Source organism: Drosophila miranda (assembly GCF_003369915.1).
Source record: "Drosophila miranda strain MSH22 chromosome Y unlocalized genomic scaffold, D.miranda_PacBio2.1 Contig_Y2_pilon, whole genome shotgun sequence".
Lineage (NCBI taxonomy): Eukaryota > Metazoa > Arthropoda > Insecta > Diptera > Drosophilidae > Drosophila > Drosophila miranda.
The window spans coordinates 37,148,909-37,173,043 of record NW_022881614.1 but is presented as its reverse complement, the minus strand read 5'-3'; the positions used below and the strand labels follow the sequence as shown (position 1 = coordinate 37,173,043).

General features: G+C 49.9%; 2 protein-coding genes across 2 annotated transcripts; both read right to left on the bottom strand.

The window, feature by feature from the left end:
• Positions 1-16,516: 16,516 nt before the first annotated feature.
• LOC117193990 (cytosol aminopeptidase-like) lies at positions 16,517-17,163 on the bottom strand. The gene is made up of 3 exons (XM_033398631.1): positions 16,771-17,163; positions 16,582-16,706; positions 16,517-16,523 (listed from the first exon to the last, which is right to left on the bottom strand). Exons 1-3 carry the CDS (start codon positions 17,161-17,163, stop codon positions 16,517-16,519), a joined length of 525 nt encoding a protein of 174 aa, XP_033254522.1.
• Positions 17,164-17,502: 339 nt separating this feature from the next.
• On the bottom strand, positions 17,503-18,616 carry LOC117193989 (pre-mRNA-splicing factor syf1 homolog). Its single transcript, XM_033398630.1, has 2 exons — positions 18,135-18,616; positions 17,503-18,070 (listed from the first exon to the last, which is right to left on the bottom strand). The coding sequence occupies exons 1-2, from the start codon at positions 18,614-18,616 to the stop codon at positions 17,503-17,505; spliced, it is 1,050 nt and encodes a 349-aa protein (XP_033254521.1).
• Between the last annotated feature and the right edge of the window lie 5,519 nt (positions 18,617-24,135).

Genomic DNA, 24,135 nt, shown 5'->3' with positions numbered 1-24,135 from the left:
ATAAACATTTTTATATTTGGCGCAACGTGGGCACAACGTAGACCTGTACTAACGAGTAACTTATCGAGTGTGGCTCACTTTTCAATTACTGATGCCTTCTATTTTCAGTATGAGTCACCTTTCAGGATTAAAAGAAATCAGTGACGTTTTGTGCACTGCGTTAGTGATCACCAAAGCAGAGTGGCCTGAAACTTAATCACTTTCTTATTTCATTCCCTAATCAAGCATTGGTCTTCAGGGGATGTGCTCTTAGTGACTGTTCAATCCTGACCATGACGGATGTGGGTTTTGAATGATCTAACTTATTTTCAATGAGTTTTGGCAGCTATGTGAAGTGATACGGAAATACATGGAATTGCTCTAAGGAGTTAACCGGTGCCACATTCTATCGTAGTTAAGCTCGAACTCTTTTTTCTAACTAATTGTGTAGGATCCCCACGGAAGTCCGATATCAAACGCTAGGAAATGCAGGCTAGTCGATTAAATTTGGTTACGCCTGACAGGGTATGACAGTGAGTGATTTTCTTAAAAGCTGATACTGATGTGCTTGCGAGGTACATGAGGCGATGAAGAACGAGTTGACTTTAGAAGTTGCATCTGTTATGTTTTTAAACAGATATATTTATTTCGTTTTTGTTTTTTTTTTCTCTTTGCTTCACGTGAGGGTACAGAATGATCTATTAGAAACATTGGCACGCGGCGCGCGAGGGCAGCTAAATTTCGGAATCAGTAATTTTATGGCTATTTTTATCGAAAATAATTACTTTTTGTTTCCAATTATTCAAATTTAATATATCTTATCTTTACTCTTTATTATAATTCTACTATCTACTTCATTAGCCCACATTTGAGAATCGCCGTCGGTTGTTTATCAACATGGGGTTAGATAGATCAGACATTGAAACGGAGGCTGCGCCTCCAAAGTGCACTTTATGTTTGAAGGAACTAGCTGAAGCGGATAAATATGTGACAAAGTGCAACCATGAGTTTCACAAGTCCTGTATAAAGACCCATTTTATGGCAATAAACACTTGCCCAACTTGTCAAACTCAGTGCATCGCCAAAGTCTTTTCAACCCGTTCAGTTACCTTCAAGAACGCGTTCGGGGGCAGGGAACCTCAGAAGATGGGAATGCAAGGGCACAACTCAAAGATCAACCTTCAACAAGCTCTAAGCTCGAGCAGCATGACCGCACAGATAAACGCAGCGGTTATGAAAATGCAAAACGAACTATTGTCACAGTTGACAGAGAAGATGGCAAACCTAATAACCACAAGCCTCGAATCTCACTGTGGGTGCACCACAGCAACCACCGACCCCCCATCTGACTGACAACGCATCTCTGGATCACTCTTAGGGCTCTCCGGAGCAAATGAGGATATGGGATCCCGCAACCACGGCGATCAATAGCTAGGTCCATTGGCACAGACTTGGCTCAAAGGCCAGATAAAGTTAGTCACATTATGAATAATTGGAAACTTCGGTTCAATGGAGCATCTGATGGTCTAAATGTGGACAGCTTTATTTATCGAGTGGAGGCCTGAACCATCAAACCCTTGACGGGAATTTCGCCCTGTTATGCGGAAACGCAAACACCTTGTTTGAAGGCAAAGCTTCCGACTTTTACTGGCGGTACCACAAGACCGTTGATGTGGTGCGATGGAAGGACCTTTTGCATGGCTTTGAAGAAAGCATTTCAGGGACCCTCGGACAGACGTTGATATTAGACAAATGATAAGAGACAGGAAACAAAAAAAAAGGAGTCGTTTGAGGTATTTTCTTGAATCTATCCAGAAGCTTACTGACGCGACTAGATCAGGTGAAGGGGCATAAAGACCGATCCCGATAAGATTTCGGCCACTACCAACTTCCCTTTCCCAAAAACATTGAGAGCACTGAGAAGCTTTTTAGGCATGGCTGGCTGGTATAGGAAGTTTATTCTCAGTTTTGCTTCAGTTTCAGCTCCATTTACTGATCTGCTGAAACCAAAGCAGAAATTTGTCATGTCCAGTGAGGGAGAAAAAGCATTTGAGCGGCTGAAAGAATTGCTCTGCAGTGCTCCTGTTTTGCGTAGCCCAGACTTCACTAAGCCATTTTACATCCATTGCGATGCAAGCAAATCAGGAGTTGGAGGGGTGCTAGTTCAGAAGACGGACGAGGGAGAGGAATTACCCATCGCTTTTGTGTCAAAAAAATTAAATAGGGCACAGAGAAATTATACCGTTACAGAGCAGGAGTGCTTAGCTGCACTGGTCATCATAAAGCGATTTAGGGCGTATGTCGAGGGCCACGAGTTTACTGTTATCACGGACCACGCCTCATTAAAGTGGCTAATGTCACAAAGCGACCTGCACTCAAGATTAGCTAGATGGGCACTCAAACTCCAAGGCTTTCGATTTAAGATTGACCACAGAAAAGGGAAGTTAAATGTAGTACCTGACGTTTTATCGAGAGTCCATGAAGATGACATAGCGGCTATGGATATGAACCAGGGGCTATTGGTAGATACAGATTCCCCACACTTTAAATCGGCAGATTATTTAGAGCGTGTAGAAGCCAATAGTTCGAAACTGCCAGATGTAAAAGCTGTTGATGATTTGATCTATCGTCAAGCAGAACACTCAACAGGGGATCTAGTGCATGATTCTTTTGCATGGAAGCTCTGGGTACCGAAAGAGATGATAAAGGAAGTGTTGGAAAGAGCACATGACCATCCCTTGGCCTCCCATGGAGGATACATAAGACTTTGGAGCGTATCAGGCGCTATTATTATTGGCCGGGTCTGGTGAATGACGTGAAGACACTCTTAAATGCCTGCAGTCAATGCAAAACAACAAAACCACCCAACACCACATTAAGACCTCCTATTGGAATACCGGCGGAATCACTGAGGTTTTTCCAAAGGCTCTACATCGACTTTCTGGGGCCATATCCAAGATCGCGAAGCGGACATGTTGGGATATTTATTGTACTAGATCACTATTCGAAGTTTGTTTTTCTAAAGCCCGTCAAGAAATTAACAGCAGAGGTGGTAATAAGGTATCTCAAGGAGGAACTGTTCCACACGTTTGGCGTACCGGAAACCATTTTCTCAGACAATGGCTCCCAGTTTAGAGCAGACGCGTTCCAACATCTATTGAGAACTCACAGAGTAAAGCATACGTTGACGGCCGTGCATGCGCCGCAAGCAAATGCATCGGAGCGAGTAAATCGCTCGGTTATCGCTGCCATTAGAGCATATGTTCGACCGGATCAGAAGGATTGGGATGAGCATCTGAGCAGCATTTGCTGCGCCTTAAGATCGGCAATCCATTCGGGATAGGGTCTATTCCTTACTATATGGTGTTTGGGCAGCAGATGATCACATCCGGGGAAACTTATTCGCTTCTGAGGTCGTTTAAATTGCTGGAAGACAGGGCAGCAAGTTTTACGAAAAAAGATTCGCTGGAGGTAATCCGGAAAAAGGCCAGTGAGGTCATGCAAAAGCAAAATGAGCGAAATCAACGGCAGTATGATAAAAGATCTCGGGAAGTGTCGTATAAAGTTGGACAAGAGGTATTTAGGAGAAATTTTAAGCAAAGCAGTTTCCCAGCTGATTACAATGCAAAACTTAGCAAGGTATTTGTGAAGGCGAGAGTTCGGAAAAAGATAGGGAATTCTATCTATGAACTAGAAGATTTACAGGGTAAAAGTATTGGCAGGTATCATGCGAAGGACATGACAGTGGCACCTAAGCTACGGGTTGGATCAGCCTTGTGCTTTCGGCCGTGTGACAGCTCTGTTTCGCTACCCCAAGTCTGATTTTGGCAGGGGGGAATTTGTAAAGTGCCCTGTAGCTTTAGGGGAAATTACCTGGGGAATAGGATAGCTTCTCGGCAGACCAAAATTCAGGTACATCTGTGCGTCCTAACAGCACTGGGGGTGGAAGAAAAAGAAAAATAAACGCGCCACCTATAGGACAAGGATCGTATCTGAGGAAAGAGTAATGGAAGTTGACAGTTGAAGGGTCGAGCAGAGAAAGTAGGGTCCGAGTGTCGAGGCAGAATAGCATTCGCTTTTTTTCGTCTTGGACACTGAGCCAACTGGTAGCTTCTAGTGAAACTCAGGAAGTAGATTCGGAAAAGTGCGCGACCTTGCTAGAAAGAGAAAGAAAAGCAGTCAGCAAAGAAATTCCACTGCTAAATTGGGGCAGATCCGCGGTCGGAACTTTTGCTACCCCTTAGGTTTGGCACCCCAGCCTCAGTTAAATCTCAAGGCACACCGCTTCAACATAAATCCACCTGGCAAGGGAAGGCACAGCAGAGGGGAACCATAAACAAGGGGAACCTAGAGCGCAGCAGAGGCGAGAATAATTCGACCAAGGCTGGCCTAACTAGCTGAAGAAAGAGACAGTTGCCGTTGGGAAGCAGCACGTCGTGTATCGCGAGCAGATCAAAAGAAAACGAAAACTAATTTTCGATCAAACTTTTTTTGTAAACGGAAGAACCTTCGTCTCAGTGCCGCAGTGTCATAGAACTCCAGTGGTTGAACCGAAACCGAAAAGCCAGAGCGAGTTAGCGGAAAGGTAGCGGGATCGGCTCAAATTTTCGGTCGAACGCAGAAGGAGAGAGAGTGCGAGTGCACGGGAAAGGAGAAAAGAATAGGAAGAGGAAGTAGAGCAAATGAGTAAAATAATGAATTTATAATAAGCTAAAGATAAAAAAAAAACATACCTATTAATTCCACTGCAAAGGGGTAAGGGGGATTTCGTTGTGCTCTCCTAGGGCGAGTGTGAGTGCAAGTGACAGTTTACACATACAGGTACAACAAAAAAATAAATAAATAAAAAACTCTTGAACCCTCACGAAGATTTATCAGCTGGCATCGAGAAAGCGCTTTCGCCGATGGACCGCAACACAACAAAAGAAACAGTGAGTAAATAAAACCATAAAGCGAAGTCATTTTAATAATCGGTTCCGCCGATGATGACAATTGGCTAAATCACACTTGTTCTATTGGGGAGAAACGAAAAAGAAATGCGGTTACTTTGTAAGTCTGTCTAGCCGTCAATCGAGCGTTTAAGTTTGAGAGAGGGGATCAGCTGCTGACGCAGCAAGGCCAATCTTTGAGTTTCGAAGAATAAAAATAAAACCAAGTTTAAGCGCAGGGGAGTTAAGTTAAGGGAAATTGAAAATATTTGGAGAGGGTAAACTAAGTGATATTAATGAATAAATTTATAATGTCTCCTTAAACGTTGATCTTGATTCCGATACCCAGCCCCTGTAGTAGCGAGCCCTAAAGAAAAGGGTTCATAAAGAATAGAGGAAGAATGCAGATTATGACCAAGGAAGGGTCCTTCATTCCAGCTGAGGACGACTTTTGATCCGTTCGTGTCGCGTGCGTGTGCATATGTGTAAGTGAAGTCTAATGGCCAAAAGTTTTGTTTCTCTCCGGTTCTGGAATTGTACTTGTACATGTCTTTAAGTATCTTTCACGCTCTTTTAATATAAAAACAAATATCGTAGGTCTCAGAATAGACAAATAATAAGAACATCACCCTTTTGCCGACGAGACAGTAGCCGGAATGATAGCGTGCTGGTCGACCTCTGAGGAAAACATCAGTCCTACTAACCGTTGTCCACTACACTTATTTGCCTCCATACTAAACATGAAGCTAACAAAATGCTATCGATCTATTTTGTTTTATATCTTTTTAGTTCATCGCCTATAATCGTACAGCAAAGAAAAACAAAAACAACATTTTCTTACCTTCTTCTTGGTTCTTCCACTTTTCCTGCATTCTCTCTTTCTGTTCTATCCTTGCCGTTTCCATTCTGTCGTTATATTCACACACACACCCACACACAAAAGCACTATTATAAAAAAAAAAAACAAACAGAAACACAAATGAATTTTATAATTTGTTCATATTTTTCTTTCCGCGATCAGCTCTTTTTGTGCGCGAATAATCCACTAATTTTTCCCGCAAGACGCACTTAGCACCAAAGACGCTCAGCTACAACGGTACAACAAATGAAACGAGAAGGCAGCAATTTTTGGTTGAATAACAAATCACCAAAAAAAAACGGGACACGTTGACATATATATATAAATATATATATGTAAGTATATGTAATTCTTTCCGGCCATTGATTGTATTGATAATCCTATTAAATTAGTGGTTTAAGTTAGTGGAAGGCTCGGCTAAGAGGCAACGGTACAGCAACTGGAATTTCCAAGCAACTTTACTCAACGAAAAGAAGGCGAGCGGAAGAGAATTAGAAGATCACGCGATGCGTCGCTCCCAATGCGAAAACCGAACGCATCGCTGTATGCGTGTGCATGTGTGTGCAGTTGCGGTTTTTGGCTGTGCATGTGAGAGCTCTATGTAAAGCCTCTGTAAGCAATAGCAACGCAATAATGAGCATAAGTATAGATGCTTGAGCGTTGAAGTGAAATGATGAACAGCAGTGCCGTTATGTTTAGGGGCAGCGATAGGGCGGCGGCGGCTCGGATGACGCCCACGCAGGCGGCTGCACCGGACATGCAGCCGCGGTACATGGACAAGCAGTCCTTGGGACGGAGGCAGAGGCCCCCGCTGTTGAATGTTATGCCCTTGCCCAGCAGGATGGGCTTGTCCTCGGGTGCGGTGCCGCAGTAGGCGATTTCCAAGATGATCGGCGGCTCGCAGCTGCCCTTGGCCACCATCAAGAAGCTGTTCAAGCTCTTGGACTCGATCCAGTCCATGCTGCGTACATCCACGGATACCCCGCAGGGGCACAAGGCATCCACCGTTGACTGGGCGAAGATTGTGGGCGTCATCTTGTAAAGTAGTGATCCTAGGCTGGGGTCAGTCTCAGTCTGCCCAGGGTCACCTACAGTTTATTTGTAAGTTGCTGAGACGTTGAGACTGGGGGGGGGAGGCGGGTCGTTGGCGCAGGGATCGCCGAGCCGCCGTCAACGACGGGGCCTTCGGGAGAAATTAGGGAGGGGGGGGGAAAGCGGCGTTGGGCCGGGCGGCGCGAAACTCCCCCGAGACGCTGCACTCCCCGACTTCAGCAGGGTAAAACCCCTGTTGCCAAGGTCGAAGTGGGCCGCGGGTCCGGGGAGGTGAAGGAAAAGGATGAGGGGGGGCGCCTCTGTCGAAACGCGTACCACTTCTCACTCCAGCAGGGTAAAACCCTGTTGCCAGAGTCAGAGCGGGAGCGTAGTGACCGAGAACAGTCAGGAAAACGGGTGGGGAGGGGGTGGAGAGATGACCGCAGTCGGTGGTCCGACCAGAGAAAATAAATGGAAGCCAACGCGTTCTTAATTCTATGATCGAAGTTTTATTGGATTGGTTCCCCTCGCACTCCCTCCTACTCCTACTACTACCTTGGCCAGCGGCCAGCTCACCCGCGGATCCGGCGCCTGTGTTCCCGCAGCTCCTCCATGCTTTTCTCTCCTCTCTGGCGCGCGGCCGTTCAACACTTTTTTTTTCTCTTCACTTCGATGTCCGCGACGTTCCGTCTTCGCTCACTTCCCAGAATCGACTCCTTCTCTCGCTACGGTCGCTCGACGTTCTCGCCACGCCTCGCGCTCGTTTTCGGGCCAACGGGACTTTTCCGAAAGAGCTCCGCTCTGCTGCCGGCTGAGCATGGCTCCCTCTCCTCGCCGTCTTCTTTGCGGTTGTTCCGTGTGAGCTGGCCGTTTGGCGGGATTTCGGCTATGCAAAACATAACTAGCTTATTTACTACTATAGCATATGGTTGTGAGTAATCCAATTATTAATATTATTATTATTATTCTTGTTACTATGTGAGGGTCCCAGTATGGGTCCTCACACCCTCTCCTTACTTCGGGGGGCCCGTGAGCGAATAGTCACTTTGCTCGTCTTGCTGATGTGGACCTGGAAGAAGGTGTTGTCCGCCTCTGCCAAGAATCGGACATCTTTACGCCGCGGGTTGACGAGTTGTGCCAGGAGCCGGGCTTTCAGGGTGTCTGGCAGCCGGCCGTCGGGCGTACGTACTCTCCAATCCGCCTCCCAGTCACCCAACGAACGGCTGGGTTGGGGGTCGACGTTTCTGGTATCTCCGGACGGCCGCCTTCGGGATGTAGGATGGCGTCCAGATCGCAGGCGTCCGGTAGCTCTGCGTCTTCGGTGGCGATGTCTTCGGGGCGCAGGATGGCGTCAAAGTTGCTGACGGCCGGTAGTCCTGCATCTTCGGTGGCGATGTCTTCGGGACGCAGGATGGCGTCAAAGTTGCTGACGGCCGGTAGTCCTGCATCTTCGGGGGCGATGTCCAACCCGTCTATCCGTTCGAGAAGGTTGAGCGTATCAAGGGCCCCGAAGAGTGCCGGAAGCGGTGGCTCTTCCCAGCGGAGCACCTCTTTTTCGAACTCCGTCGGCTCGAATTGCTGGCGGTATCCGCGTGCGGTGGCACCTGGCAGCCCGTCAGGGATAGTGATGGCCTCTGCCCCTCGTCGGGCTCGGACCCGGAGCGGTGTAGTCGGCTGCTTCTCCTACGGTGGCGTGTCCAGGGCCCTGCGCGTGGTCTTCGGCGACCTGGTCGGGGTTGACCTGGCTGGGCCCTGAGCATGGGTGAACGTGGCTCTGGCGGCGTTGCCAGGGCTTGGGTCCCTGTACGTCTGGGCTACGTCTCCCGTAATATTGACGTGATCGGGGTCTGAATCGTGCCCCTCGATGATCTGGTCGATGCGGGGCCAGCTTACGACGTCGCCGCATAAATTTTCCCAGCTGAGGACCTCTGGGTGGACTTGGAATTCTCGTGGAGTGGGGCGAAGAATCAGTTCCTCGATGATCTCCCAGTCGACTGGGGGCTCCGGCCTGGCTTTTGTCGTAGTTCTCCGACGGCGGGGGTCTCTCGCATTCGATGAGCTGTGAATAGGAATGGACTTGTTGACTACAGGCAAGAAATACTTTGGTACTCTATGAGTGCGGCGGAGCGGTTATAGCCTTAATGAGAATCTCCAAAATGTCGGCCTTGGTTGGTCCCTTCGGTACAATCACGGTTGCGGTTTGCCCTTGAAGGAACAGCCACGCCCGCTTCGTTTGGTGCGTCGTTCTTCGAAGGATGTCCGGGTCCCGGAAGCGGATGTGTCCAGGAGAAGCGGCCACGCACGCCTCGTTCGGTGCGTCGTTCCTCGCAGGATATCCGGGTTCCTGAAGCGGATGGGTCCAGGAGAAGCAGCCACGCACGCCTCGTTCGGTGCGTCGTTCCTCGCAGGACATCCGGGTTCCTGAAGCGGATGTGTCCAGGAGGAGCAGCCACGCACGCCTCGTTCGGTGCGTCGTTCCTCGCAAGATATCCGGGTTCCCGAAGCGGATGTGTCCAGGAGGAGCAGCCACGCACGCCTCGTTCGGTGCGTCGTTCCTCGCAAGATATCCGGGTTCCTGATTGGTTTCGTCTCTGTGTATCCGGGGTGTCAGCATCGTCGTGGCGGTTTGAGTAGATCTGCGTTGTAATCAAGATTGTTGTATATTGGTTCGGTCAGGGTCGTCTTCACTGTCCGTCCTGATCTGGTCGGTCTTTTCGTCATCTTCGTCGATGGTCGGGTAGAACGCCTTCAGGTCGTTCAAACTGGCTGATCGCTGCTTACGTCCGTTTAGAACCTGTAATCGGACGAGATTCGGAGAGAGAAACTTGGTCACCCGGTATGGTCCCTCGAATTTCGTGGCCAACTTGGAGGCGAAGCCTTCGGCTGCTTTGGACAGAGTGTGGCGACGTAACATCACTTGGGATCCAATAGCCGGTTTCCATTCCCTACGGCGGAGGTTGTAATGTCGTTTTTGCTCTTCTGATGCTTTGTCGCAGTTTGTTTTTGCGATTTCGAACACCTCTCTCATCTGTCGTGCCCTGGTCTCCGGGTCGGCGATGCTAGTTCCCGTTCCTGGCGTAACCTCGTCGTACAAGGCGCCTGGCAGTCTTGGCTCGCGACCTTGGATCAAGAACGCGGGGCTGAATCGCGTCGAATCGGACACGCTTGAGTTGATCGCGAGCGTGATTTCTGGCAAGAGCTCGTCCCAAGTGTTCTGTTTTCCGTCGAAGTATTGCGCCACCATCGTTTTAATTGTTCTGTTCGCGCGTTCTGTTGGATTTTGTTGGGGAGTGTACGGGGCAGTATGCTGAAGTTCCATCCCTAGCCTTTTGCAGAATCCTTTGAACGATCGGCTGGTAAACTGTGCCCCATTGTCGCAAACGAAGGTACGAGGGGTACCAAAGCGGCTTAGGATTCTTTCTCGGAATGATCTTTCCAGGTGTGGCGTAGTTGCCTTGCGTAGAGGCACCAGTTCGACCCACTTACTAAATGCGTCGAAGAAAACCAGGAGGACGGTGTTTCCATGTTTGGAGCGGGGCAACGGCCCAACAAAGTCGGCGCATAACACGCTGAAGGGTTCGTCAACTTGTCTGGTGAACATTTTCCCCGCCGGTTTGAACTGGCTCACCTTGTATTTTTGGCACACTACGCATTGGCGAACGTATCTGGCGACTTCTCGGAACAGGCCTGGCCAGTAGTACTTTTGGGCGACTCGTGTGCTTGTTTTTCGGATTCCTAGATGTCCGGCCGTTGGGTGGTCATGGCATTCTTTTAGTACGCGTCGTCTATGTTCTGCAGCGACGCAGAGTTTCCATGGGTGGAGTCTTCTTCTTCGGGCACGGTGTGCAGGCGCCGATACAGTTGTCCACTCTCGCTTCGGTAGTCTTCATATTTGCCCGGCTGCTGCCTGATTCTCGCCAACATTTTCCTGATCCACTTGCACTGTGACTCCTCCTCCAGAGCTTGATGTAGTAACTCCAATGGTTGGCGGGAAAGTGCATCTGCTACCACGTTCTGCTTCCCTCGGCGATAGCGAATATCGAATTGATATTGCTGCAGCTCCAAAGCCCAACGTGCTATCCGTCCAGTGGGGTTGTCGATCGAGTTGATCCATTTGAGGGCGAGGTGGTCCGTGATCACGTCAAATCGGTATCCTTCCAAGTAACAGCGCAGCTTGCGGATTGACCACACTATTGCCAAGCATTCCTTCTCAGTAACGGAGTAGTTCTCCTCGGCTTTGGACAAGCGTCGACTCGCGTAGGCTATTACTCGTTCCTCGTCCCTTATCTTTTGTGTAAGGACGGCTCCTAATCCTTGTTCGCTAGCGTCGGTTTGCAATGAGAATTTTTCAGAAAAATCAGGGCAGGCGAGGACCGGCGCTTCGGTTAACCTGATCTTCAACTCCTCGAAGGCTTTCTCCTGTTCTTCCGACCATTTCCATTGCCGATCTTTCCTTAACAACGCCGTCATGGGTTCTACTATTTCGGAAAAGTTGGGTACAAACCGCCGGTACCAGGAGGCCATACCGATGCATCGGCGAAGTTCCTTGACACCTGCCGGAGGTTTCAGGTTGCGCACTGCGGCGATCTTGTCAGGATCCGTGTGTATGCCGTTCCCGCTGATGACGTGTCCTAAATACTTCAGTCTGCGTTTTAAGAAGCTGCATTTGTCCTTGTTGAGTCGAAGATTAGCCTTGCGCAGCCGCTGTAGAACTGTCCCAAGATGCCGCATGTGGTCCTCCACGGTGTGCCCGATGACGATAATGTCATCAAGATAGGCGAATGCGTGTGGTTCCATGTCGGGGCCAATCACGCTATCCAGTGCTCGCTGGAAGGTCGCGCCGGCGGAGTGAAGGCCAAAAGGCATCACTTTCCAGTGAAACAACCCGCGGCCCGGCACGGTGAACGCCGTGCACTCGCGGCTGGTTGGGGCAAGCGGAATTTGCCAGTAGCCGCTCTTCAGGTCCAGGGTCGATATGTACCTGGCATCTCTCAGCTGTTCCAATATGTGGTGAATCCTGGGGAGGGGATACGCGTCGGGGATTGATCGCGCGTTCAACTGTCGGAAGTCTATGCACATCCTGATGTCACCTGTTTTCTTGCCCACGAGGACAATTGGGGCGCTATGTGGACTCTTCGAAGGTTCAATCTGCCCTTCCTTAAGCAGTTCGTCGACCTGTTTATTAATGACGGCTTGCATAGCGGGGTTTTTTGGATAATAACGTTGTTTTATAGGCTTGTTGTCGCGCATCACGATGGTGTGTTCTGCAATGGGGGACACTCCGCTGAGGCCGTCGAATTGTTTCAGTTCCTGTTGCAACCATTCGGTGATCCGGGGTTCCAGGGTTCGTCGTCTTCGGGCTCGAATCCAGGGGCCAAAACGTCGGGCAATTGGGATATACTCACGGTGGCCACTGTTGCTCCCTGTGTCCGTTCCCTGGTGCGCCTACGGCGGGGCCCGTTGTCGCCGATGCCGGGCTCGAATCGCACTCGTTTCTTGGATCGCTGCTGTACCTCGTGTACCCGGAAGGGGTTTTTCAGCATGGCTCTGTGGTCGAGGCCGGGGAGCGCCGATGTCCATCCGGGTTGGTATCCTGCCGGGGTCGAGACCTCGCCCGAATTCCTAGAATTCCTTGAAGAAACGGCCACGCACGTCTCGTTTGGTACGTCGTCCCTCGTCGGTTCTTGATGCTGGGCGACCCGGTCTCGGCTGAGATTCGTAGGTTGATCCAGGCGGGCTGGGGATCCTATGTCTTGAGTCCTGGTATCATGGCTGTGTTTAAATTGCAGGCGCAAGGGGACTCCTCCACACTGCAGGGTCGCGTCTATTCCGCATAGGAAATCCATCCCGAGGAGGACGTCATCCAGCACGTCTTTCATTACTAGCACCGGCATCTTTACTTGTTGATCTCCTAGTCGTATGTCTGCCATCAGCGCCTGAGTCAATTCCCGGAGGGACCCATCCGCCAATCTGATCGTCGTTCGCACCATCGCTATACTCTGTCCGTTGTCCAGCTCCAGGGCTTTGCGTTCGCTAACGAAGCTCCGTGTGGCGCCTGTGTCCAGAGTAGCGAGTAGGTCCTCTCCTTCCATGGTTACTTGCGCGCGAATTCGTCCTCTCTCCAGCCGCAGGGTTCCCTTTACTGCCTCGGGGTGGGATTGGCGGTCTTCGCCCGGTCCCCTGCCGAGTGAAGCGCCTGTCCGTTTCCCGACGAATTCCTGCGACAGCATTCGATGGTGCGTAGCCCGCGACGGCCGCAGTCCCAGCAGTACAAGACTTGGGGCTGTTTACACTCCCTGGAAAAGTGTCCGGACCCGCCGCAGTTCCTACAAGCATGCTGCACGTCGATTATGGGGTCGGCGTCTTGGAGGATGGTTCCATTCCTGACATCCGGCTGCTGCGAGTCCGTCGACCAATCCCTCACCTGGGTTCTATCGTGCCGGAGATCCTGTGTCCTCGCGGCCGCGTGATTCCTTGGTCCTCGTTGACCAGCCGTTGGCCCTAAAGTTTCCCGCGGATGGGTGTCTCGTGCTTGGTTCGCGTAGCCCGTGAGCTCCGACGGTCCCTTGTTACGCGTCACCTCGAAGTTCACAACCAGTTGCGTTAATTCGGAGAGAGAATCAAAATCTTTTCGTCTCGTAAACAACTGGTATTCCGGGAGCATGTTATCGTATATCCTTTCCAATTCCTGAGCCTCGGTGTATCCCGCGCGCTGCATCATTAGTCGAATGTCCACGAGGTACGTTTTAAACGCTTCTTTTGGTCGTTGAAAATGGGTTCGGATCTCGTCTTCTAGCCGTTGAAAGTACCGGGGAGGCAAAAAAAACTCTGAAAACTCTTTGCGAAAGGTCTCCCATGGTTCTCCACTAAGGCGGCTCGTTCGAAACCAACTCTCGGCCCGACCGGTCAACAACACGAGGATTCCTTGTGATAAGTGGCGTAGATCTATCTTATAAGTGGCTGCCCTCTCTTGCACGTGCTCCAGGAAACTTAACGGATCGCCGGACCCATCAAACACGATTCCCCAGCGGACCATTTTCTCGGTGATCGCAGCGTTAAAATGCTCTTCGTTCCAGGTGGACCCCTTCGTTGGTGGGTCCTTGCTACCGTGCAGGTTTCTCTGCGCGGCACCGACGTCGATGCCATGGAGTAGGCTCTCTGCCGGCACAGCGGATCCCGACGCCACTATACTACGGCTACTGGCGGGTACGACATCATACGCAGCCGGGGGATGGGGTTGTAGGTTAAGAGGCGCGAGTGTAGAAGGGCGGGGAGAAAGTGGTTTAACCTCTGGAGTCACGGCGACTCCGTACTGGGCCTCCAATTCCTCCAACCGAGAACGCGCCGTACTTGGTAAATCGGCCGAGTTTGCGAAGGTCGCGAGTCGACGTCTCAACTCTTCGACAGTTCCAGCGCTGTCTAACCCAAGCTCCGCGGTAATCATCTCCAACTCGTTCTTGCGCCTGACCGAAATCCACTTGACTCCCATGTTGAGTTGGTCCGGGTCACTGTTGCTGCACGTGGTCTACGATCAAATGTCTGGAGCGTCGCCCGAGGAGTCGAAAAACGTAGCTAAGGACGCGGCGAAAGACGGGGCTCTGAATCCTTAAACGGCGAGGACGCGTGCGAGGCTATTCGGTAGTGAATTACCGGTGGGCCGTCTTGGTCGTGGGCCTGGACACGGGGGCTGGCAATTAACACGCGCTTGTTCAGGGGTACTTCAGTCGTTGGTTTCTGCAGGATTGTTCCGGTTAGAATCCGTTGGTTCGTGTTCAGTTTCGGGGGAGCGCGAGGTGGACAGAAGACGCGGGGATCGCTGTCTTTCGCACGTTGTATGCTGCGGGATAGGGACCACTGTATGCTGCGGGATAAGGACCACTGTATTTTGCGCGTTGTGTACTGATCGAAGGCAGGGGATCACTCTGTTTCACACGTTGTATGTTTGACCGAATGCTGAGGATGACTGTCTCTTGCGTTGTATACAACCCGGCTTATATTGGGTCTGGCTGAACGGCCGAGCCTCTGCCGACGTCGACGTCTCGGAGTCGGCCGAGAACACCACGCGAGAGAGCCGCGGGCGAATGGTTAGGTAAATAGTCGAAGATCGGGGGGTGCGGGTAGTATGAGAAAGGGATAATTTCATGTATTATACTCGTGGGTCGTTCGGCTCATGCCCGCCGCCGACGCCCAGAACTGTTCTCCGGTCTTCACCCCCTCTCTCCCCACTGAGATGTAACAGAGGTCTGGCTGCCCTTGGCTCTTTCCCCACTGTACCGGGCGCTATGATCCCGCATGGTTTTGCCTGAGGATAACGGGGACCACAGAATTTTCGTTCTGCTTTGCGTGCTGCTTCGTCGCTGGTGTTTCGCTTGGATTTTTTTTTTCTCTTTCTGCTGGACATGGGAAGGGCATCACTATGCTTTGCTTGGCTGCGGGCTGTACTTTCATTCTGTCGTTTTCCTCTCTCATTTCCTCTTTCCCGTTCTCTCCTCTTCATTTGCCGACGGCTAACGGGGATTGTACAGCTTTTCAGCCACGCTTTGCTCGCTGCTGGCCTGTACCTTCGTATCGTATTTTCTTATTGATACCCTATAAATTTCTCCTCGGTTTGATGCGGCGCTACCTACGCGATCTACTTGTGGATCTTTAGGCCACGAAGGGTGAAATCCCCCCAGAAAACTATCGTTTGAATTGTCTCAACGGTCCCTGCTCGGGCGCCATCTGTAAAGTAGTGATCCTAGGCTGGGGTCAGTCTCAGTCTGCCCAGGGTCACCTACAGTTTATTTGTAAGTTGCTGAGACGTTGAGACTGGGGGGGGGAGGCGGGTCGTTGGCGCAGGGATCGCCGAGCCGCCGTCAACGACGGGGCCTTCGGGAGAAATTAGGGAGGGGGGGGGGGAAAGCGGCGTTGGGCCGGGCGGCGCGAAACTCACCCGAGACGCTGCACTCCCCGACTTCAGCAGGGTAAAACCCCTGTTGCCAAGGTCGAAGTGGGCCGCGGGTCCGGGGAGGTGAAGGAAAAGGATGAGGGGGGCGCCTCTGTCGAAACGCGTACCACTTCTCACTCCAGCAGGGTAAAACCCTGTTGCCAGAGTCAGAGCGGGAGCGTAGTGACCGAGAACAGTCAGGAAAACGGGTGGGGAGGGGGTGGAGAGATGACCGCAGTCGGTGGTCCGACCAGAGAAAATAAATGGAAGCCAACGCGTTCTTAATTCTATGATCGAAGTTTTATTGGATTGGTTCCCCTCGCACTCCCTCCTACTCCTACTACTACCTTGGCCAGCGGCCAGCTCACCCGCGGATCCGGCGCCTGTGTTCCCGCAGCTCCTCCATGCTTTTCTCTCCTCTCTGGCGCGCGGCCGTTCAACACTTTTTTTTTCTCTTCACTTCGATGTCCGCGACGTTCCGTCTTCGCTCACTTCCCAGAATCGACTCCTTCTCTCGCTACGGTCGCTCGACGTTCTCGCCACGCCTCGCGCTCGTTTTCGGGCCAACGGGACTTTTCCGAAAGAGCTCCGCTCTGCTGCCGGCTGAGCAGGGCTCCCTCTCCTCGCCGTCTTCTTTGCGGTTGTTCCGTGTGAGCTGGCCGTTTGGCGGGATTTCGGCTATGCAAAACATAACTAGCTTATTTACTACTATAGCATATGGTTGTGAGTAATCCAATTATTAATATTATTATTATTATTCTTGTTACTATGTGAGGGTCCCAGTATGGGTCCTCACAATCTGATTGGCCGGCGTATCGGCCAGGCGACGGGCCAGGTTCTGCGATTCGGCCTTGAACAGGCCCCGCATCCAGGCATCCGAGTCGGGAGAGTCGTACAGCTCCAGTTTGGGAATGAGTGTGCGGTCCCGACGGCGCTTGTTGGTGTTGTAGCGCCAGACGGCCAAGGCGCTCCCCTCGGCCGCCTGCTCCGCATACTCCATCGACTCCATCTGTGCAGCCCTGCAGTTGAAGGGAACGAGCCCCCACGCCGGCAGCGACGCGAGCGTTCTCCATTCCCTCGTCGATCATCTCCAGGTCGTTGAAGCCGGCCCCCTCCTGTCCCACGCCGACCACGGCCACCGCACGGAACTCCGCATCCACGTTCATGAAGACACGGCCTTTTCCCAGCTGGCCACTCAGGCCCGTCTCGCGTATGAGATCAGTGATCTTACCCTGGACGCGATCGTCAAACTTCTCGCCGGATGGTGTCATCTTGGGCTGGCGGTCGCCCTCCTTGGCGTACACGCCCACCACAACGCCTTTGATCACCGAGTCACATTTCTCGGCGTAGTGCCGTCGCTGTTCCACATCTCTGCGTCTGGCCAGGAATGTGTGCTGGCCACGCCTGCACAGGGCGTGCATCAAGCGTACAGACTTCATCGCTTAATGATAGTGACAGTCCCTCGCGACAGGTTACGAAAGTTATCTTATTTTTCAGACAGTTCCAAACAAATTTTGATTTTTTTCCGAATAAAAAAAAAATGAAAAACTAAAAAATAGAGAGAATAGATGTGCTTCCAACAGCTGATTCGAAAGGAATGAGATATCCCAAGGCTTAAACTCTGGCAGGGAAACATTGCCAACGCCTGCTGAGATTCGAGGAATTATTGAATTTTCGAACAAAACGAAGAATAGGTCTCCGAAGAATAGGTCTCAAATCGAGGGAAGTATTCCACAGACATACATTTATATTTCGCCTAATCAAAAGAAACAAAAGATTTATCCCTCATCGGAATCGGATTGATTTGTCGGCTTGAGGCTGCCAAAGACCTTCGCCGGTATGGCCTTTTGTTCAAAGCGCAGTTTCTTCATGATGAGGCCCTCGTCATCGGTTTTGGTTGTGGCCTGGCCTGCCTCGTCCTGGTCTCCACTCGGCTGCTGCGGGTCCTCCTCCTCATCGTCGTCGTCGTCCTCGCTGTCGCCAATATCAATCTCATCCGGATTGACGACTGTATTTTCCTTGCCCTTGGCCCCGCCCTGGGTCTCGCCGCGCACAAACATGATATTGGAGGCAGCCTTCTCGGCGGGCTTCTGCTTGGCCTCGGCCGCCGCCTGGCGGGCCTTCTCCTCGAGCAGCCGCATGGCATCCGGTCCGGAGCCAGCACCAGCATCGGCAGCCACACCATTCGTGTTCGTGTTGACAAACTGGGCAGCCATCATGTTGACCTGAGTGTTGTAGGTGGCCTGAATGGAACGCTTGATCCGCAGCATTTCACGCATCGTATCCTCGTTGCCATGACGCACCTCGAACTCCTTCCAAGTCCGCTGTGATGCGGGGATCGCACACCTGTTGGGACAAAGCAGAAGAGAGCTTAGAATATTGACGATCCAACGGTTAAATGTCGACTCACCTGTGAGCGTAGATGGCCCTGGCCACCTCGCCCAGCTTCGTCTCCAGCTCGGCGAATTTGACGCACATGTGGCGCATATGCTGCTCGGGCAGAGCCCGACATGCGGACATGGCACGCCGGGCCAGGCCGTGCTCCTCCTCCAGCTTCGCGTAGAGCAGGTAAAAGTACTTCGCATGCTCAGCGGGACACTGATCCAGGCACTGTTCGAAGAGGTCGCGGGCCCGCTCCAGCTTTGTGCCCCCGTAGCGCGCGAGGAACTTGCTAAGATACGAGTTCCAGATGTCGTACACATTCGGCCACTTAAACAGGGTAATGCCCTTCTCGTAGGCCCGATAGGCCTCCTCGAAGTAGGTGTGCTCTTCGAGGAACATGCCATAGTTGATGATCACCTGCGGCGTGCAGATCTTCAGGTCGATGATGCGCTCGTAGACGGCCATGCAGGTCTTGAAGGTGCCAAAGGACTCCTCCAGATCGGCGTACATGGACCACACCTTCAGGGATCTGCGACTGCACTGCCTCCGAGTCGTCGTGATACGCCACCTTCCGCTTGGGCATGGCCGTGGCACGTTGCATCAGCTTGAGGGCTGCCTCGAACTGCTGCTGGCGCAGCTCCATCTCCGCCCACTTTCACCACACGGCGGCCCGATCCTCCACCTTGACGTACTCCACCTCGGTGCCCCGCTCGAAGACCACGCGGGCGTCCTCCACCTGGCCATTGGACTCGTAGAACTTGGCAAACTCCACCCAGAGGGTGTGCAGCATTCCCACCGCCAGCTTGGGCTGGACTGTCTGCACGGCCTCGGTGTAGGTGTTGATGATCTCCGTGGGCTTGTCCTCGTACCGGTTGACCCGCTTGTGCCACTCGTGAACGTTGTGCGGATTCTGGCGCAGCAGGACACTGTTCAGCAGCAGCAGACGCCTCTCCATGAGGTATTCGAAGCGCGACAGGCGCAGCTCCACATCCATGTCGTCCTCCTCGGTGGCCTCCTCGTTCTTGGCCACCTCCTCCATGCGCTTGTTCAACGACAGCTCCTCGAACTGCGCAAAGCTGGCCTCGCAAAAGGGCTCTGCTGCCCCAACAAAGGCCAAAAGACCGTGGACCAGTATATAAACGATATTGCGGTTCACATTTTGCACTTTCGATCAATTAACTCAACTAATTGACATTTGAAAATACATGCGGTGAAAGGAAGTACATATGTACACATGTATGTACATGTGGGTCCGTAAAGGACAACAGCAGGAGATAATTATAAGTGCAGGAATTTTAATTCAACCTTCAACCTCAGCCTTTGCATGGCTCTGGAGCTCGAAAGTGATTTACAAAAGAAGCACTTTAGTCGGAAACATAAACATTCATTTCCCACCTCTTCACAGCACTTGACCAGAAACAACAGCAACAACAAAAATCACAATTATAAAGGGAGTCAGGGCGAGGCATACACTGTCAAAAAAACAATATACGAGAATAAATAATTAAACCCCTTTTTATATACGTTTCTCCCGATATTATTCTCTAAATTGAAAGAAAACAACAGGCATATATTTTCTTTAGCTTTGAACTGAAAACCTTTTAAGATAAGCCGAAGTTGACTTTTTCGGTATTTTTCGTTATTTTTATAGTCCTGTTTGCCTTTAGTATTTTCTCCTATAAGAAAGATGATTCTTGGTAAAAGTTTATCCCCTTATTTGCCTCCATTTAAACATAAAGCTAACAAAATGCTATCGATCTATTTTGTTTTATATCTTTTTAGTTTATCGCCTATAATCGTACAGCAAAGAAAAACATAAGCAACATTTTCTTACCTTCTTCCTGGTTCTTCCACTTTTGCTGCATTCTCTCTTTCTGTTCTTTCCTTGCCGTTTCCATTCTGTCGTTATATTCACACACAAAAGCACTATTAAAAAAAAAAAAGCAGTCAGCAAAGAAATTCCACTGCTTAATTGTGGCAGATCCGCGGGTAAGTGGAGGAGAGCTTTGCAGCGCCGCAGCAGTACATGTATTCAAGCAGTCGGAACTTTTGCTACCCCTTAGTTTTGGCACCCCAGCCTCAGTTAAATCTCAAGGCAAAGAGCATCGCTTCAACATAAATCCACCTGGCAAGGGGAAGGCACAGCAGAGGGGAACCATAAACAAGGGAACCTAGAGCGCAGCAGAGGCGATAATAATTCGGCTAAGGCTGGCCTACCCGAATCTCAGTTTAATCTCAAGGCAAAAAGAGCACCGCTTCAACATAAATGCACCTGGCAAGGGGAATGCAAAGCAGAGGGTAACCATAAACAAGGGGAAGCTAGAGCGAATCAGAGACGAGAATAATTTGACCAAGGCTGGCCTAACTAGCTGAAGAAAGAGACAGTTGCCGTTGGGAAGCAGCACGTCGTGTATCGCGAGCAGATCAAAAGAAAACGAAAACTAATTTTCGATCAAACTTTTTTTGTAAACGGAAGAACCCTTCGTCTCAGTGCCGCAGTGTCATAGAACTCCAGTGGTTGAACCGAAACCGAAAAGCCAGAGCGAGTTAGCGGAAAGGTAGCGGGATCGGCTCAAATTTTCGGTCGAACGCAGAAGGAGAGAGAGTGCGAGTGCACGGGAAAGGAGAAAAGAATAGGAAGAGGAAGTAGAGCAAATGAGTAAAATAATGAATTTATAATAAGCTAAAGATAAAAAAAAAACATACCTATTAATTCCACTGCAAAGGGGTAAGGGGGATTTCGTTGTGCTCTCCTAGGGCGAGTGTGAGTGCAAGTGCCAGTTTACACATACAGGTACAACAAAAAAATAAATAAATAAAAAACTCTAGATCCCTCACGAAGATTTATCAGCTGGCATCGAAAAAGCGCTTTCGCCGATGGACCGCAACACAACAAAAGAAACAGTGAGTAAATAAAACCATAAAGCGAAGTCATTTTAATAATCGGTTCTGCCGATGATGACAATTGGATAAATCACACTTGTTCTATTGGGGAGAAACGAAAAAGAAATGCGGTTACTTTGTAAGTCTGTCGAGCCGTCAATCGAGCGTTTAAGTTTGAGAGAGGGGATCAGCTGCTGACGCAGCAAGGCCAATCTTTGAGTTTCGAAGAATAAAAATAAAACCAAGTTTAAGCGCAGGGGAGTTAAGTTAAGGGAAATTGAAAATATTTGGAGAGGGTAAACTAAGTGCTAGTAATGTATTTAAATTTTAGATATTCATGAATAAATTTATAATGTCTCCTTAAACGTTGATCTTGATTCCGATACCCAGCCCCTGTAGTAGCGAGCCCTAAAGAAAAGGGGTCATAAAGAATAGAGGAAGAATGCAGATTATGACCAAGGAAGGGTGGGCGTGGTCCTTCATTCCAGCTGAGGACGACTTTTGATCCGTTCGTGTCGCGTGCGTGTGCATATGTGTAAGTGAAGTCTAATGGCCAAAAGTTTTGTTTCTCTCCGGTTCTGGAATTGTACTTGTACATGTCGTTAAGTTTCTTGCACGCTCTTTTAATATAAAAACAAATATCGTAGGTCTCAGAATAGACAAATAAAAAGAACACCACCCTTTTGCCGACGAGACAGTAGCTGGCATGATAGCGTGCTGGTCGACCTCTGAGGAAAACATCAGTCCTACTAACCGTTGTCCACTACAACAATGATAATAATAAACATTTTTATATTTGGCGCCCAACGTGGGGCCACAACGTAGATGTACTAACGTACATTATACGAGTGTGGCTCACTTTTCATTACTGATGGCCAACTAATTTCCTTTCATATTTCACGATCAACCTTTCAGATCAAAGAAATCAGTGACGGTTTTGTGCACTGCTTAGTGTCACCAAAGCAGAGTGGCTGAACTTATTCCTTAATTTCCTTCTTATTTCATTCCCTAATCAAGCATTGGACTCCAGGGGGAGGCCTCTTAGTGACTTCTACCTGACCATGACGGATGTGGGTTTGAATGATCTAACTATTTTCAATGAGTTTTGGCAGCTATGTGAAGTGATACGGAAACAGCGGAATTGGCTCTAAGGAGGTGGCCACATCTATCGTAGTTAAGCTCGAACTCATTTTTCTAACTAATTGTGTAGGATTCGCCCACGGAAGTCCGATATCAAACGCATAGGAAATGCAGGCTAGTCGATTAAATTTGGTACGCCTGACCACGGGTGATGGACAAGTGAGTGAGTCTTCTAAAAGCTAGTACTGATGTGCTTGGGAGGTCAAAATGAGGATGGCATGGATAACAGGCGGAGTGACTTTAGAAGTTGCCACTGTCCACTGTTCTTATGAGACAGAATGCCATAGTATTTCAGTTTGTGTGCGTTTTTTTTCTCTTTGCTCACACGTGCATGAATGTGACAGAATGGATCAAAAATTAGGCCGCCGCAGGGAGCTAAAATATCGGAAATCAGTAAATTTTATGAGCTATCTTATCGAAAAAAAATATATTTTTTGTTATCAATTATCAAATTTAAAACTATATCCTTACATCTTTATTATAAAATTACTACTATCTACTTCATTAGCCCAACATTGAGAATCGCGACGTCGGTTGTTTATCAACATGGGGTTAGATAGATCAGACGATGAAACGGAGGCTGCGCCTCCAAAGTGCACTTTATGTTTGAAGGAACTAGCTGAAGCGGATAAATATGTGACAAAGTGCAACCATGAGTTTCACAAGTCCTGTATAAAGACCCATTTTATGGCAATAAACACTTGCCCAACTTGTCAAACTCAGTGCATCGCCACAAAGTCTTTTCAACCCGTTCAGTTACCTTCAAGAACGCGTTCGGGGCAGGGAACTTCAGAAGATGGGAATGCAAGGGCACAACTCAAAGATCAACCTTCAACAAGCTCTAAGCTCGAGCAGCATGACCGCACAGATAAACGCAGCGGTTATGAAAATGCAAAACGAACTATTGTCACAGTTGACAGAGAAGATGGCAAACCCAATAACCACAAGCCTCGAATCTCACGTGGGTGCACCACAGCAACCACCGACCCCCCATCTGACTGACAACGCATCTCTGGATCACGTCTTAGGGCTCTCCGGAGCAAATGAGGATATGGGATCCCAGCAACCACGGCGATCAATAGCTAGGTCCATTGGCACAGACTTGGCTCAAAGGCCAGATAAAGTTGGTCACATTATGAATAATTGGAAACTTCGGTTCAATGTTCTGATGGTCTAAATGTGGATAGCTTTATTTATCGAGTGGAGGCCCTGACCCATCAAACCCTTGACGGGAATTTCGCCCTGTTATGCGGAAACGCAAACACCTTGTTTGAAGGCAAAGCTTCCGACTTTTACTGGCTGTACCGCAAGACCGTTGGTGTGGTGCGATGGAAGGACCTTTGCATGGCTTTGAGAAAGCATTTCAGGGACCCTCGGACAGACGTTGATATTAGACAAATGATAAGAGGCAGGAAACAAAAAGAAAAGGAGTCGTTTGAGGTATTTCTTGAATCTATCCAGAAGCTTACTGACCGACTAGATCAGCCGCTATCGGACAAGACCTTAATAGAAATTATTCGACGAAATCTACGGCCGGAGATCCAGCACGAAATTTTGAATATTCCGATAAATTCGATCGAAACGTTGAGGGACATCTGCATAAAAAGACAATGTTTCTTGGAAGAGGTGCAATGTACGCACGGATATCAAAAGCTAGGACCTTTCAAAAAGCAAGTCGCGGAGCTCGTAGAGGAAGCGATCAGTGACGAGGCAACTGAATTTTCAGAGGGGGAAGCTAATGAGGAAATAGGGGCAATGGCGTTAGTATGCTGGAACTGTAGGAAAGAGGGACATAGATACCAGGACTGTGCAGCGAAGCGGAAGATATTTTGCTACGGTTGTGGTATCCCAAATACTTATAAACCGTCCTGCCAAAGGTGTCAAAGAAACGGGAAGGGGAACCCATCAGACACTCGTCAGCTGACAGGTGTTCCACACCGAAAACCGACGAAGCAGGATTAGAAGCAGAGAATCGTACTGATGGACAGGGAAAGATGCCCGAATTG

Excerpts from the sequence above, each read along its gene's own strand:
- LOC117193990 (XM_033398631.1), bottom strand. The coding sequence starts at position 17,163 with ATGAAGTCTGTACGCTTGATGCACGCCCTGTGCAGGCGTGGCCAGCAC. Across the intron at positions 16,707-16,770 it reads ACGCTCGCGTCGCTGCCGGC|GCGGCCGAGGGGAGCGCCTT; the intron begins GTGGGGGCTCGT and ends TATGCGGAGCAG.
- LOC117193989 (XM_033398630.1), bottom strand. The coding sequence starts at position 18,616 with ATGTACGCCGATCTGGAGGAGTCCTTTGGCACCTTCAAGACCTGCATG. Across the intron at positions 18,071-18,134 it reads AGGGCCATCTACGCTCACAG|GTGTGCGATCCCCGCATCAC; the intron begins GTGAGTCGACAT and ends TTGTCCCAACAG.